Here is a 17,028-nt window from a genome sequence, read left to right as displayed (position 1 = left end):
TGTCAAGGAATTTATCCATTTCTTCTAGATTTTCTAGTTTATTTGCATAGAGGTGTTTGTAGTATTCTCTGATGGTAGATTGTATTTCTGTGGGATCGGTGGTGATATCCCCTTTTTCATTTTTTATTGCATCTATTTGATTCTTCTCTCTTTTCTTCTTTATTAGTCTTGCTAGCAGTCTATCAATTTTGTTGATCTTCTCAAAAAACCAGCTCCTGGATTCATTAATTTTTTGAAGGGTTTTTTGTGTCTCTATTTCCTTCAGTTCTGCTCTGATTTTAGTTATTTCTAGCCTTCTGCTAGCTTTTGAATGTGTTTGCTCTTGCTTTTCTAGTTCTTTTAATTGTGATGTTAGGGTGTCAATTTTGGATCTTTCCCGTTTTCTCTTGTGGGCATTTAGTGCTATAAATTTCCCTCTACACACTGCTTTGAATGTGTCCCAGAGATTCTGGTAGGTTGTGTCTTTGTTCTCGTTGGTTTCAAAGAACATCTTTATTTCTGCCTTCATTTCATTATGTACCCAATAGTCATTCAGGAGCAGGTTGTTCAGTTTCCATGTAGTTGAGCTGTTTTGAGTGAGTTTCTTAATCCTGAGTTCTAGTTTGATTGCACTGTAATCTGAGAGACAGTTTGTTATAATTTCTGTTCTTTTACATTTGCTGAGGAGAGCTTTACTTCCAACTATGTGGTCAATTTTGGAATAGGTGTGGTGTGGTGCTAAAAAAATGTATATTCTGTTGATTTGGGATGGAGAGTTCTGTAGATGTCTATTAGGTCCACTTTGTTTAGAGCTGAGTTCAATTCCTGGATATCCTTGTTAACTTTCTGTCTAGATGATCTGTCTAATGTTGACAGTGGGGTGTTAAAATCTCCCATTATTATTGTGTGGGAGTTTAAGTCCCTTTGTAGGTCACTCAGGACTTGCTTTATGAATCTGGGTGCTCCTGTGTTGGGTGCATATATATTTAGGATAGTTAGCTCTTCTTGTTGAATTGATCCCTTTACCATTATGTAATGGCCTTCTCTGTCTGCTTTGATCTTTGTTCGTTTAAAGTCTATTTTGTCAGAGACTAGGATTGCAACCCCTGCCTTTTTTTGTTTTCCATTTGCTTGATCTTCCTCCATCCCTTTATTTTGAGTCTATGTGTGTCTCTGCACGTGAGATGGGTTTCCTAAATACAGCACACTGATGGGTCCTGACTCCTTATCCAGTTTGCCAGTCTGTGTGTTTTAATTGGAGCATTTAGCCCATTTACATTTAACGTTAATATTGTTATGTGTGAATCTGATCCTGTCATTATGATGTTAGTTGGTTATTTTGCTCATTAGTTGATGCAGTTTCTTCCTAGCCTCGATGGTCTTTACAATTTGGCATGTTTTTGCAGTGGCTGGTACCGGTTGTTCCTTTCCATGTTTAGTGCTTCCTTCAGGAGCTCTTTTAGGGCAGGCCTGGTGGTGACAAAATCACTCAGCGTTTGCTTGTCTGTAAAGTATTTTATTTCTCCTTCACTTATGAAGCTTAGTTTGGCTGGATATGAAATTCTGGGTTGAAAATTCTTTTCTTTAAGAATGTTGAATATCGGCCCCCACTCTCTTCTAGCTTGTAGCGTTTCTGCCAAGAGATCAGCTGTTAGCCTGATGGGCTTCCCTTTGTGGGTAACCCGAGCTTTCTCTCTGGCTGCCCTTAGCATTTTTTCCTTCATTTCAACTTTGGTGAATCTGACAATTATGTGTCTTGGAGTTGCTCTTCTCGAGGAGTATCTTTGTGGCGTTCTCTGTATTTCCTGAATCTGAATGTTGGCCTGCCTTGCTAGATTGGGGAAGTTCTCCTGGATAATATCTTGCAGAGTGTTTTCCAACTTGGTTCCATTCTCCCCGTCATTTTCAGGTACACCAGTCAGACGTAGGTTTGGTCATTTCACGTAGTCCCAAATTTCTTGGAGGCTTTGTTCATTTCTTTTTATTCTTTTTTCTCTAGACTTCCCTTCTCGCTTCATTTCATTCATTTCATCTTCCATCTGCGATACCCTTTCTTCCAGTTGATCGCATCTGCTACTTAGGCTTCTGCAATCTTCACGTAGTTCTCGAAACTTAGCTTTCAGCTCCTCCATCTCCTTTAAGCCCTTCTCTCCATTGGTTATTCTAGTTATCCATTCTTCTAATTTTTTTTCAAAGTTTTAAACTTCTTTGCTATTGTTTTGAATTTCCTCCCGTAGCTCAGAGTAGTTTGATCGTCTGAAGCCTTCTTCTCTCAACTCGTCAAAGTCATCCTCCATCCAGCTTTGTTCCATTGCTGGTGAGGAACTGCGTTCCTTTGGCGGAGGAGAGGTGCTCTGCTTTTTAGAGTTTCCAGTTTTTCTGCTCTGTTTTTTCCCCATCTTTGCGGTTTTATCTACTTTTGGGCTTTGATGATGGTGATGTACAGATGGGTTTTTGGTGTGGATGTCCTTTCTGTTTGATAGTTTTCCTTCTACCAGACAGGACCCTCAGCTGCAGGTCTGTTGGAGTTTACTAGAGGTCCACTCCAGACCCTGTTTGGCTGGGTGTCAGCAGCGGTGGCTGCAGAACAGCGGATTTTCGTGAGACCACCAATTCAGCTGTCTGATAGTTCCTCTGGAAGTTTTGTCTCAGAGGAGTACCTGGCCCAGTGAGGTGTCAGTCTTTCCCTTCTGGGGGGGTGCCTCCCAGTTAGGCTGCTCAGGGGTGAGGGACCCACTTTAGGAGGCAGTCTGTCCGTTCTCAGATCTCCAGCTGCGTGCTGGGAGAACCACTACTCTCTTCAAAGCTGTCAGTCAGACAGGGACGTTTAAGTCTCTGGAGATTCCTGCTGACTTTTTGTTTGTCTGTGCCCTGCCCCCAGAGGTGGAGCCTACAGAGGCAGACAGGCCTCCTTGAGCTGTGGTGGGCTCCACCCAGTTCGAGCTTCCTGGCTGCTTTGTTTACCTAAGCAAGCCTGGGTAATGGCGGGCGCCCCTCCCCCAGCCTCGCTGCCGCCTTGCAGCTTGATCTCAGACTGCTGTGCTAGCAATCAGCGAGACTCCGTGGGCATAGGACCCTCCGAGCCAGGTGCGGGATACAATCTCCTAGTGTGCCATTTTCCAGGCCCGTTGGGAAAGCGCAGTATGAGGGTGGGACTGACCCGATTTTCCAGGTGCCGTCTGTTACCCCTTTCTTTGACTAGGAAAGGGAACTCCCTGACCCCTTGCGCTTCCCGAGTGAGGCAGTGCCTCGCCCTGCTTCGGCTCGCACACAGTGCGCTTCACCCACTGTCCTGCACCCACTGTTTGGCACTCCCTAGTGAGATGAAACCGGTACCTCAAGCAGAAATGCAGAAATCACCAGTCTTCTGTGTTGCTCGGGCTGGGAGCTGGAGACCGGAGCTGTTCCTATTCGGCCATCTTGGCTCCCCCTCTTGTACAGATTTTTAATTGTTTTAGGTGGTGAATAAATCTGGCCCACATTCCTCATTATGACCATAAGTGGAGACTCTCATCTAATTTATATCTTTATGCAGGCAAATAAATGATAAATAAATATACATATATATCAGATCATTTGGTATAGAATATGTAAGTAAATTTTGTTATATGGTGTTTTCTCATTCTTTTTTTTTTTTACCTCCATTCTTCCTCCTTCCTTTTTTTCTCTCTCTCTTACCTATATGTTATGTAGCATAGTGTAGATGACTTGTTACCATTTATTTTCCAGTTTTCTTGTTTTTTTTACCTTATTTATCATGTTTTTCTATGTAGATATTTTATACTTTTATTTAGTCAAATATATCAGTCTATTTCTTTAGGATCTCTGGGTTTTAAATTATGCTTAGAAGATGTTTTATAAGTCAAGATTATCAACATATTTACCTGTGTCTTTTTAAACTCATCTTATGATTTAATGATACCAAATTATTGACTTACTTTGAATTTATTGTAGTGAAAATGGTGTTTAATCAATTAAAAAATCTTAAATGAAATGAGGTATATCTAGATTCCCAATTCTTGTTTAACTTCATGGAAAAAGCTGCTATCTTTCAAATTCCTTATTGTCATTCTGTTTTTCAAATTGTTAGAGTATTAAACATCTGAGTTATACAATTTAACTTACATCTACTAAGAGTAAGATTTTTCAACTATTTATAAAAATAAGGGAAACTAAATAGCAAAACATCTGTTGATAAATAAGTTAGTTTCTTTGCTCATTAATATTTGTGCTAATTAAAATGTTAGAATCCTTGACTTTTATTATATTAGACTCGGGAGACCTGGTGTTGATTGCTATTGCCAACATGAAAGTGGTGCAGCTGTCCTACAGCTCCAATTTTTGATCAATGAGGTAAGGGTTATTTTTTGACTACTTAAATCACACACTCCCCCACTACACAGTGAATCAGTTGATGTAATCTTTTAAATACCGTGATTCTAAATGATATGCGTGCAATATTACTTCTGATTACATTTTTCACAAAAGATTTTACTCCTGTATTGGTTAATTTATTAAATTTTAAAGAAAAAAGATTGTATATACCATATTCTGTTATTGTTACTATGTAGCATAATTTAGTTTAATTATTTAAATTAAGAAAAATCCTAATGTCTTCTGATTGTTTCACTGGCCATTAATTTTTTTTCTTTCCATTCACTTCCCACCAACTTAAATTTTGTAATCAAGGCCCAACTTCATATTTTATCTTTATCTTCCCTGAAATGATCTTTTTGCTTATATACCTATGGGCCCTTTTATCTGTATATATCTCCAAATACATTTGTTGGAATAGACATGCATTGGCATTTATTTTTGTGTCCATAGTTATGGAAATTAGCTCTCTACTGTATCTACATTTTTATAAAATTATGGTGATGAGGAACTCTCTAAAAACAAAATATGTATTTATGAAGCTCAGAGAGGTTGCAGATATACCATTAGTAGAAGGCTACTTTAGGCTTTCTTAAGTCAGATTTTTATAGTGGAAATTAGAGTCTTCTAGAGCTTCTTTTATATTAAGTGAGCCAGTCAATGCAAAAATGCTTTAAAAGTTTATGCCATGCCAAATGCAGGCACTTAGAAGATTGAACTCAGTGCCTCGGAAAAAAAAGTTTGGTTATTTTCTCATGGCATGACAATGATCTTTCATTCAGTGTCTGCATATATTTGCATATATCTATATCTGTTTATCTTCCTAAGAACTTACAATTATAAATGTGGGTAAAATATCTCATAGAACTTCATATCAGAGATGACCCAAGGCAAGAAAGATATTGGCAAATGTTCACTTTTCACTTCCCTTGGCTCAAAATCTTTCTCAGAAGACTATGAGATCCTCTTTATTGACATATTTCACCATGTAGGCACACTTGCTATGGGGTACTGAAATGAGAAAGGAAGGTAAAGAAAACATTTGAAAAATATTTCATTGTAATAACTGCTCATTATTATCTAGAATGTCAGGCTTCTCGAGGTCTCAGTGCTACTCTGTAGTTCCTTGTTGAGGGATCTCAGCTTTTTGCTTTCTGCACGGATGTATACCTACAGGCATAATTTGTTTCCGTGTGATTTGTACTGGGTCTGATCCTTTTAGATTTGTCTTCCAGGTCCTAAGTTTGCCCCTGTGGTACAAAACTAAGAATAAATAAAGACAAGCCTTCAACCTCCTTGCCTTGTTCACGTCATTTATCCTGAACTACTCGCCCTATGTACCTCACACAAAGCTTCTGTATCTTTTCCCAAACTTCCCAGTTCCTGACCTGACTGGTTTTCTATTCTTAGTTTTAAACATTTTCACAGATCTTTATAGTGCTTTTGGTAGGTTCACTTTGTTTTTATAAACGAACCTAGACACTCTGCTGTTGTGCTTACTTTCATGTGTCTGTCTCTGTTGGTGCTGTTATGCTTAGTGATACCATTCACTTCCCTCCGATGATAAGTCACATCTCAGTTTTATCACAGAATTAAGAATATTGGCCGGGCATGGTGGCTCATGCCTGTAATCCTAGCACTTTGGGAAGTTAAGGCAGGTGGATCACGAGGATCAAGACCATCCTGGCCAACATGGTGAAACCCTGTCTCTACTAAAAATACAAAAATTAGTTGGACGTGGTGGCACACACCTGTAGTCCCAGCTACTCGGGAGGCTGAGGCAGGAGAATTGCTTAAACCTGGGAGGCAGAGGTTGCAGTGAGCTAAGATCGCACCACTGCACTCCAGCCTGGTGACAGAGTGAGACTCCATCTCAAAAACAAACAAACAAACAAAAAAGGAATACTGAGTTCCTCACTAGAATTATTTAGGTATTACACTAAGGTATTATTGAATATATGCTACTTTAATAACATTGCCTTTGGCATGTTATATCTTCTATATAGCATGTAACTATCTCTTGTGGAGAATGTTTTATTGTTGTTACATATCATGTTCTATCCTCACCCCATCTCAGGCTGGGGAGTGTATGCAGTGTTCTAGATGCACTAGATGAGACCAGTATACTGTATCTCAAAAATTCATGTGTAACTCATCAAATGCTTCCAAGGAATCCTAATAAATTTCTAGTTTGTTTATAGGAAGCATAAGTACAGTATACAAATAAAACAGGCAAACAAACACAAAAATTCTCAAGGCTTATAGAGAATACCTCCTATTTCATGGCAGTAAATTACCTGAGTTCATGTTAAGATGTATATATCAATATATACATCTTTGAACATGTATATATGTAATTAGATATAAATATGCAAATCGTACAAATTTCTAAATATTTTCATGGATATGATCTTTGATTGTTTCTATTTTTATAAAGCCATTCCTCTCTGAGACTAAAATCACACATACCCAATATAAAGAGACCCATCATAGGATACATGAGCCTATTTTTGGCTTAGAAATTATTATAGAAGGGCATTTAGATTCCTATCTTCTCTCTTCTAATTCATAAAGAAGAAATAAATGCTAGCAATTTCAATATAGTTCTTCCTAGTATCTAAATGGGATATCTGTGATTGAAACTGTAAACTATGAGAGATTACTTCTAACAAAGTACTTTGGAAAATATAAAAAGCCTTTTAGGTATCTCAGGACAACTAAGGTTCTGAAAGATCACTCTTAGAGAACACATTTAATGCTCTGGTTTTAGGATCTGTTAATGGGTAAGCATCAACATTTTCAGCTGGTCAGCTGTCATTATGGTAAAAGTTCTAACATTTTTAAATGATCTGATTTAACCCAGTCAAATAAATAGTTTAAGCATATATACAAAGTCATACAGTTATTATCTGTCCATATGCTTTCTGCCACATTAAGAGGTAGAAAATATCCTATTGTATGTGAAATAGGATTCATTTGTATTTGGTGGTGCTGTATAAAAGGAATCTTAGTATAATTTTATAGTTATACTAAATTCTAGTTGGAGAAATGTTTTCTTTTATTATGGATATCTTCCTTTATAATTGATGAAGCTTCTTGGACTATAAGAAGCAAATTAAATTATACCAAATATACTTTTTAGGAAGAATATACACTTCTCAAATATACAGAAAATTCTTGCAAAGGAAAATTTTTATATGACCTGTATTCAATTTTGTAAGACTGCATTGAATATTTTCTTCTCTGTAAGGCTATATAGTATATGTGTAAATAGTAGAAACAAAAAACATCCCTAAACTATTTTTTCCCAAAGAAAAACCTTTAATGGTCATAACAAGGCTGTAATAATTAATCATCTCTATTGGTAAATAAATATTCCTTAAGCTAGTCTCCCTGACCATCGAAATGCAGTGGGTCAGTTGCCTCTTCTACTTTCAGCATTCTTACCCTTCCTGATTTAAGTTTATGCACCTATCCTTCCTTATATTTCTGAGTTAACACAAGTAACTCTTCAGGTAGTAAAAATTGAGTAAATTAGCTTGTTTGTGCTTCATAAAAACCCTAAATTAAGTAAATCACACAATTACTTTATCTTCTTTTTGTTCTAGGGTGCCTTGGTCAGTGCAAGTTCAGATGATACACTTCATTTGTGGAACCTTAGACAGAAAAGGCCAGCCATTCTCCATTCTCTTAAATTTAACCGGGAACGGTAAGAACCTATGAATTAAACAATTTCTTAATGTACAACAAAATTATTTCCTGAGCAAGTTTTTGTTAACTTGACAGGCTTTTCCCCTCATAATCTCAACAGCTAGAAATAATTTAATGTTTATGCTTACTTTCATAGTGGTTTCTTTTTTTGTAGAAAATGCATAATTGATACAGATCCAGTCACCTACTAATGCAATGTTTATTAGCTTAAGGAGCTTTTGGGCTGAGATTATGGGGTTTTCTATGTGTAGACTCATATTATCCTCAAAGAGAGATAGTTTGACTTCCTTTTTTCCTATTAATATTTACAGGCCTTTTATTTCTTTCTCTTGCATGATTGCTCTGCCTAGGACTTCCAGTCTATGTTGACTAGGAATGGTGAGAGATGGCATCCTTGTCTTGTTTTGGTTTTCAAGGGGAATGCTTCCAGCTTTTGCCCATTCAGTATGATGTTGGCTGTGAGTTTGTCATAGATGGCTCTTGTTATTTTGAAATATGTTCCTTTAATGTCTAGTTTGTTGAGGATTTTTAACATGAAGGACATCGAATTGTATCAGAAGTCTTTTCTGCATCTGTTGAGATAGTCGTGTGGTTTTTGTTTTCAGTTCTGTTTATGTAGTAGATTGCATTTATTTATTTGTGATTATTGAACCAACCTTGCATCCCGGGATAAAGCCTGCTTGAGTGTGGTCGATTAGCTTTTTCACGTGCTGCAGGATTCAGTTTGCTAGTATTTTGTTGAGAATTTTTACATCTGTGTTCATCAAGGATATTGGCCTGAAGATTTTTTTGTTGTATTTCTGCCAGGTTTTGGTATCAGGATGAAGCTGGCCTCATAGAATGAGTTGGAGAGGAGTTCCTCCTCCTCAACTTTTTGGAGTAGTTTCAGTTAGAATGGTACAAGCTATTCTTTATGCATTTGGTGGAATTTGGCTGTGAATCATTCTTGTCCTGGGTCCTTTATGGTTGGTAGGCTTTTTATTACTGATTTAATTTTGGAACTCTTTATTGGTCTGTCCAGGGATTCAGTTTCTCCCTGGCTCAATCTTGGGAGTTTGTATGTTTCCAGGAATGTATTCATTTCTTTTAGGTTTTCTAGTCTATGTGCCTTGAGGTGTTCATAGCAGTCTCTGAGGGTTTTTTATATTTCTGTGGGGTTGGTGGTAATGTCTTGTTTTGGATCTTCTCTCTTTTTCTCTTTATTAGCCTAGCTAGTGGTCTGTCATATTTCTTATGTCAAAAAACCAACTCTTGTACTCATTGATCTTTTGTATGTTTTTTTTGCCTCTTAGTTTCCTTCATTTCAGCTCTGATTTTAGTTATTTCTTGTCTTTTGCTAGCTTTGGGCTTGTTTTGTATTGTTTCTCTGGTTCCTCTAGGTGTAATGTTAGGTTGCTAATTTGAGATTTTATGAATTTTTGATGTGGACCTTTAGCACTATAAACTTTTCTCTTAGCACTACTTTAGTTGTGTCCTAGAGATTCTGGTATGTTTTCTTGGTTCTCAGTAGTTCCAGAGAATTTCTTGATGTCTGCCATAATTTCATGGTTTACCCAAAAGTCATTCAGGACCAGGTTGTTTAATTTCCATCCAATTGTATGGTTTTGAGCGATTTTCTTATTATTGATTTTTATTTTTATTGCATTATGGCCTGAGAGTGTGGTTGGTATGGTTTCATTTTTTTTAGATTTTCTGAGGATTGTTTTATGTCCAATTGTGTGGTTGATTTTAGAGTATGTGCTATGTGCAGATGAGAAGACGATATATTCTGTTCCTTTTGGGTAGGGCATTTTGTAGATGTCTAATAGTTCCATTTGGTCAAGTGTTAAGTTTAGATCCTGAAAATCTTTGTTAATTTTCTGACTGGATAGTCTATCTAAAAACTGTCAGTAGGGTGTTGAAATCTCCCACTATTATTGTGTGGGAATCTAAGTTTCTTTGTAGGTCTCTAAGAACTCACTTTATGAATCTGGGTGCTCCTGTGTTGGGTGCATATATATTTAGGAGAGTTAGGTATTTTTGTTGAATTGAACCCTTTACCATTATGTAATGTCCTTCCTTGTCTTTTTTGATCTTTGTTAGCTTAAAGTATGTTTTGTCTGAAATTAGAATAGCAACCCCTGCTTTTTTCTGATTGCCATTTGCTTGGTAGATTTTCCTCTATCCCTTTACGTTGAGCCTATGGGTGTCATTACATGTGAGATGGGTCTCTTAAAGACAGCATACCATTCAGTCCTGCTTCTTTATATAGCTTGCCACCCTGTGCCTTTTAATTGGAGCATTTAGCCCATTTACATTCAAGTTTAATATTTATGTGTATGAATTTGATCCTTTCATCATGTTTCTAGCTGGCTATTGTGCAGACTTGTTTGTGTGGTTGCTTTATAGAGTCAACAGTTTGTATACCTAAGTGTGTTTTTGTAGTAGCTTATAAGAGTCTTTGCTTTCCATATTTAACACTCCTTTCAGGACCTCTTGTAAGGCAGGTCTGGTGGTCATAAATTCCCTTAGCATTTCCTTATCTGGAAAGGATCTAATTTCTCCTAGGTTTATGAAGCTTAGTTTGGCTGGATATGAAATTCTAGCTTGGAAATTGTTTTATTTAATAAGGCTGAATATAGACTCCCAATTTCTTCTGGCTTGTAAGGTTTCTATTGAAAGGTCCTCTGTTAGCCTGATGGGGTTTCCTTTGTAGGTGACTTGCCCCTTCTTTCCAGCTGCCTTTCACTTTTTCCCTTTTATTTCAGCCTTGGAGAATCTAATTATGTGTCTTGGCCATGTTCTTTTTGTGTAGCATCTCACGTTGGTTCTCTGCATTTCTTGAATTTGCATTTTGGCCTCTCTAGTGAGGCTGGGGACGTTTTCTTGGGTGATATTCTGAAATATATTTTCCAAATTGCTTGCTCTCTCCTTATCTCTTTCAGGGATACCAGTGAATTGTAGATTTGGTCTCTTTACATAATCCTTTATTTTTTGAGTGTTTTGTTCATTTTCTTTCTCTGACTGAGTTAGTTCAGAGAACCAGTCATTGAGCTCTGATTCTTTCCTGAATTTGGTCTATTCTTCTGTTAACACTTGCAATTACATTATGAAATTCTTGTAGTATGTTTTCCATTCTATCAGATCAGTTTGAGTCTTTTTTTTTTTTTTAAGACGGAATCTCGCCCTATTGCCGAGGCTGGAGTGCAGTGGCACAATCTTGGCTCACTGCAACCTCCGCCTCCCTGGTTCAAGCAATTCTCCTGCCTCAGCCTCCTGAGTAGCTGGGACTACAGGTGCTGGGAGCCCAGGTCAAGAGGCACTGCCCAGTGAAGAGTAGTGGAAGCATGTGGACAAGTCTGGCTGCTTTTCCATAAAGTGGCTGTGTTGTGCTAGAGGTTTGTATTGGTCCCCAACCACTATACTTCCTCTCAATCCCGAGAGCAACAGGAGCAAGGGCTGCAGGGCAGCAAAAATGGTGGCCTGCTTGCTCCTTCTGTGAGCTCTGTCCCAGAAAAGCACAGAGCCACTACTAGCCTGAGAGCCTAGGTAGGGGGTGGCTGGAGACCCCGGTAGGGAGACACTGCCCAGAGAAGCATAGCAGGGTTGGGGACCCAGGTATAAAACAGTCTGCTGCTTTTCTGTAAGGTGGCTGCACTGTGCTAGGGGTTCATGGTAGTCCCTAATCACTGTGTACCCTCCTGATCTTGAGGGCATCAGTGGGGAAGGTTGTAGGGCAACAAACATGGTGGCCTGCCTCTCCCACTGAGAGCTCTGTCCCAGGGAAGTGGAGAACTGGTAGTGGCCTAAGAGCCCAGTGTGGGGTGGTTGAGGTTCTAGGTCAGGAGGCCTTGCTCAGTGAGAAGTAGCAGGGGTGGGGGCTCATGTGGAAAACAATCTGGCTACTTTTCCTTAAGGTGGCTGCCTTGTACTGGGTGTCTATGATTGCCCCTAATCACTGCATACACTCCCCAGCCTGAGGGCAAACAGGAGGGAGGGTTGTGGATGTGGTCTGCCTCTCCCTCTAGGAGCTTGTCCCAGAGAAGCACAGAGCTGCTCCTGGTCCGAGAATTCTGGTAGAGCTGTGGTGGTCCCACTAGTGTCCCAGGCCCATGGGCCTTATCCTGCAAGGTGCCGCAGAGACGAGGCCTGTAGCACCTTGCGGGATAAGGCCTACTGGGCCATGTTACTCTTCAGCCGCATGGATTCAGCCCCTTTCCTGGGGACGTGTGAGGAAGCCTGGCCTCCTCCATTGCTAGAGCTGCAGCTGCTGTTGTTGAGGTGCCTGGGGATCCAATACTCCTGGAGTCTGTGAGTACCTGAGTGATGGCTCTGCCCAGACTCCACATAACTCTTTGCATGTTTGTCTGGAAGCCCTGGTTGCGGGGATCGTGAGAAATCTCCTGATCCTGAGTCCAAAGATGCAAAGGTCCATGACAGAAGTGTGAACCCCTGGGGACTCTCACTCACTCACTGTTCCCTGTGATGTGAGGACTCCCCTGGCTCCATGCCACTTCTGGGTGGGCAGTTGTCCTGTCTTGCTCTTCTCTGTTCACTGTGGGTGATGCTGTTTCCCTGATAAATCCTCATGTTTCCACCTGGATTTTCTGGTTGAAGAGCTAGTATCCATTCACCACTGTTTCTTCTCTCCATGAGAGTGGTGCTCATTAGCCACTTCTAGTCAGCTATCTCACCCCAAATCTCTAAACTTAGTCTTTTTTTTTTTTTTTTTATGAGGAAGGGAATTTATATTTTAGACATTTGTTGAAACTAGATAGGACTTATTTCTTTAGTCCTAATTTTGGTTATTTTAGTTTAAAATAAGTAATGTAGCAGAAATTTCAAGGATATCGAAAAATTTTAAGATCAGTAAAGAGTTGTTATACTATTTCTTTTTCTTTACCAGTACATTTTACCTATGTAGACTACCATATTGATTTTATCTTTCTCTCTGCTGGTAAGATTTTTCTTCTAACACCTTGAGTAGATCTGACTGTATACTTTTATGTGGATGGACAGGTGTTTTTATTTCCCCTCACAATTGGAATGTTGAAGGAAATGTTCTGGCCCCTTTTATGGCCTTTTTGGGAGGAAGAATTGATTAGTGGTGATGATTTCCAATTGTAATTTTATTATCTCAACTGAGTTAGATTAATTGGTAGAAACATAAAAGAGCAAGCTGACAGATTTGAGATGTTTCAATCACAGGAACTTTGAAGATGTTTTAATGCTTACATTAAAGATAAATGTGATATTTATCTCAAGAAAGATACATACATATTGTCATGTAACATGAGAATATTCATTACGATCATAACTTATTGGAGGAGACAAAATTATCTATCAAAGTATGGTGAATGGGAGGTTCAGGTCATATAAGAGAATTTAACCAAGCATCTTTTGGGACAGTCTCCAAAACATCTGATATTAGCCATTTAATTTTGTAAATTTTCTAAGTACTCTTATGTTTATGCTAAATGTGTTTCAGTTTATAGAATTTATACTATAAATTTTAGCTTATTTTATTAGGGCACCTACAGTCTTTAGTTTTACAATTTTTGAAGGCAGAAACCAGCCTTAGATTGTTAATAGGCTTTTATTATTATTTTTACTATTATTGGAGTATCATTATTGGAGACAGGGTCCTGCTCTGTCTCCTAGGCTGGAGTGCAATGGTGTGGTCATAGCTCACTGCAGCCTCAAACTCCTGGGCTCAAGCAATCCTCCCTCCTCAGCCTCCTTAAGTACTGGGACTGTGGGCATGTGCTACCACACTCAGCTATTTTTTTTTTTAAAGTAGAGATGGTTTCTTACTATGCTTTTTTTGAGACAGGGTCTCACTCTGTCACCTAAGCTGGAGTACAGTAGCATGAGCATGGCTCACTACAGCCTTGAATTCCTGGGCTCCAGCAGTCCTACCACCTTAGCCTCCTGAGGTGTGCACTATGATGCCTGGCTAATGTTAACATTTTTTTTTCTTTTTTTTTTGTGGAGACAGATTCTCTCCATGTTGCCCAGGCTGGTTTCAAATTCCTGGGCTCAAGCAATCCTCTCAACTTAGCCTCCTGGTTAGCTGGACCATAGGTGTGCACTATGATGCCTGGCTAATTTTTAATCTTTTTTTTTTTTTTTTTTTTTGTAGAGACAGAGTCTCTTCATGTTGCCCAGGCTGGTTTCAAATTCCTGGGCTCAAGTAATCCTCCCACCTTAGCCTCCCAAAGTGCTGGGATTAGAGGCGTGAGCCACTGTGCTTGGCCTGGGGTCCCACTGTGTTGCCTAGGCTAGACTTGAACTACTGGGCTCAAGCTATCCTCTTGCCTTGGCCTTACAAAGTATTAGGATTACAAGTATGAACCGTTGCATCTGGTAAGGCTTATATATTCTGTTTCTGGTGGATGATCCTTGGACTTCTTACAAATACAATTTTAAACCTAAATAAGGAAGAAAAAATGTCTTGATTTTTGTAGTGCATGATCTGAGTAATGAATAAAATAAAACATTCATATTTTAGGCATAGCAGTCCCTGCTATCACAATCATAAATTTATGTAATACTGGCAAAAGCATAGAGTTGTTTTATATGGCTTTTGAGTGAAATTCAAATATAGGCTATGATATACAGACCCTTAAATTATCTGTACTTATTATGTATATTTAATTTTTCTTACTCTAGTGTTCTGCTACTTATTATCAGAGGATTTCTGAAAAATATTAGTTAAACTGGAAGGAAGCAATATTTTGTTGAAAACTCCATAATTTATGAAATCTCTGGCAAACTGGATCCATCTGAATTGGCTTTTGCAGACCCAATTTATAACCCACATTTAAAATATTATTTTATAAAGGCAATTTGAACTGGCTTTGATTCTTTTCAAAGTGTTGCATAACTAATATATTTACTGGGTTTGACATTCAAAAGGTACAACAGTATATACAATAAACGATCTTTCTTCTATTCCTGTCCCCTGGACATTTACTTACTTCCCCTCAGCAGAGCTAAACAGTGTAATTAATTTATTGTTTCTTTGTAGACATTCATTATGTACATATATAAGCAAATATAATATGTAACATAATTTTCTTTTTTATATGTACATAAGCCAAATAGAAAATCATGTATTTTCACATATATATAGAGAAAATATCATATTTTTTTGTTAAACAAATTAGCAAGACCTTTAAACAAATTAGCAAGGTCTTTATAATATAAAGAGGGAAAAAAGCAAGACAAAATATACATATATATTTATATATATTTTATATACACCCAATATACTGTTAAACAAATTAGGAAGATCTTTAGAATACATTATAAAGATGGAAGAAAGCAAGACACAAAACTGCATAACATGCTACATAGCAATGAAAATAAATAAACTACAGCTAAATGCAACATGGATGAAACTCATAAATACAGTGCTGAGCAAAAGAAGCCAAAAGCAAACAACTACATATATATTATTCCATTTTTATACGCATCAAAAAACAGGCAAAATTCGAGATTGCGCCACCGCACTCCAGCCTGGGTGACAGAGCAAGACTCCGTCTCAAAAAAAAAAAAAAACAAAAAAAACAGGCAAAATTAATGCTACATGTTAATGTAGCATGTTATACAGTTTTGTGTCTTGCTTTTTTCCCTCTTTATAGTATATTCTAAAGGATCACTCTTTATATAGACTTTCCCTATTTTTTTGTTTGTGTGTAAATTTTACTGAATCATCAGGAAACTATTTAAATCTTAAGTGTATACCTTGAAATAACTTTGCCATTGTGTAACAAACACCTAAATCAAGATACAGAAAATTACTAGAATCATAGAAACTCCCCTATGTTACCTTCCAGTCACTTACCCCCAGGTATCCTAATTTCCAGTTCTGTAGATTAATTTTGCCTGTTTTTGACACGTGTAAAAATGGAATAATATGTATATAGTTCTTTGCTTTTGGATTCCTTTGCTCAGCACTGTATTTATGAGTTTCATCCATGTTGCATTTAGCTGTAGTTTATTTATTTTCATGGTTATGTAGTATTCTATTTAATGAATATTCTGCAATTTGATTAACCATTCTATTTTAGTTCTCTTTCTTAAACTTAACTTTTGCATTTCTATTTTTTATAACATTTATTTCTTTAGAAAATATATCAATAATTTGGTATAATAATAAAGATTTTTTAATTCTTTTTTATCTCTTTTTTCTATCTCTCATTCTCTCAATCACTCTCTCTATCTTCCAAATACACACTATAGCCTGACTCATGATATTGTTTTGTGTCTCCCAAGTAGCATAACACCTTGCTCTTTTATTTATGTTTTTTGTTGTTATTTTTTTTTTTAATTTTTTTATTATACTTTAAGTTTTGGGATACATGTGCAGAAAGTGCAGGTTTATTACATAGGTATACACGTGCCATGGTGGTTTGCTGCACTCATCAATCCATCATCTACTTTAGGTATTTCTCATAATGCTATCCCTCCCCTACACTCCCATCCCCCAACAGGACCAGTGTGTGATTTTCCCCTCCCTGTGTCCATGTGTTCTCATTGTTCAGCTCCCACTTATGGGTGAGAATATGCGGTGTTTGGTTTTCTGTTCTTGTGTTAGTTTGCTGAGAATCATGGTTTCCAGCTTCATCCATGTCCCTGCAAAAGACATGAACTAATCCTTTTCTATGGCTGCATAGTATTCCATGGTGTACATGTGCCACATTTACTTTATCCAGTGTATCGTTGATGGGCATTTGGGTTGGTTGCAAGTCTTTGCTACTGTGAACAGTGCTGCAATAAACATACATGTGCATGTGTCTTTATAGTAGAATAATTTCTAATCCTTTGGGTATATATCCAGTAATGGGATGGCTGGGTCAAATGGTATTTCTGATTCTAGATCCTTGAGGAATCGCCACACTCTCTTCCACAATGGCTGAACTAATTTACACTTCCACCAACAGTGTAAAAGTGTTCCTATTTCTCCAAATCGTCTCTGGC

At 37.8% G+C, this 17,028-nt stretch overlaps 1 protein-coding gene across 5 annotated transcripts in view; it reads left to right on the top strand.

Moving 5' to 3' along the window:
- The window catches only part of STXBP5L (syntaxin binding protein 5L), a 562,981-nt gene that overhangs the window by 108,212 nt on the left and 437,741 nt on the right, over positions 1-17,028 (top strand). For all 5 annotated transcript variants that reach the window (XM_032150070.2, XM_032150069.2, XM_058437438.1 and 2 more), the window contains exons 4-5: positions 4,251-4,332; positions 7,962-8,062. In XM_032150070.2, coding sequence (XP_032005961.1) covers positions 4,251-4,332; positions 7,962-8,062 — 183 coding nt within the window. The remainder of the gene's footprint in view (positions 1-4,250; positions 4,333-7,961; positions 8,063-17,028) is intronic.

This window comes from Hylobates moloch, unplaced genomic scaffold, assembly GCF_009828535.3.
Source record: "Hylobates moloch isolate HMO894 unplaced genomic scaffold, HMol_V3 SCAFFOLD_4, whole genome shotgun sequence".
Lineage (NCBI taxonomy): Eukaryota > Metazoa > Chordata > Mammalia > Primates > Hylobatidae > Hylobates > Hylobates moloch.
The sequence above is the reverse complement of the archived record's forward strand: the minus strand, read 5'-3'. Positions and strand labels throughout refer to the sequence as shown.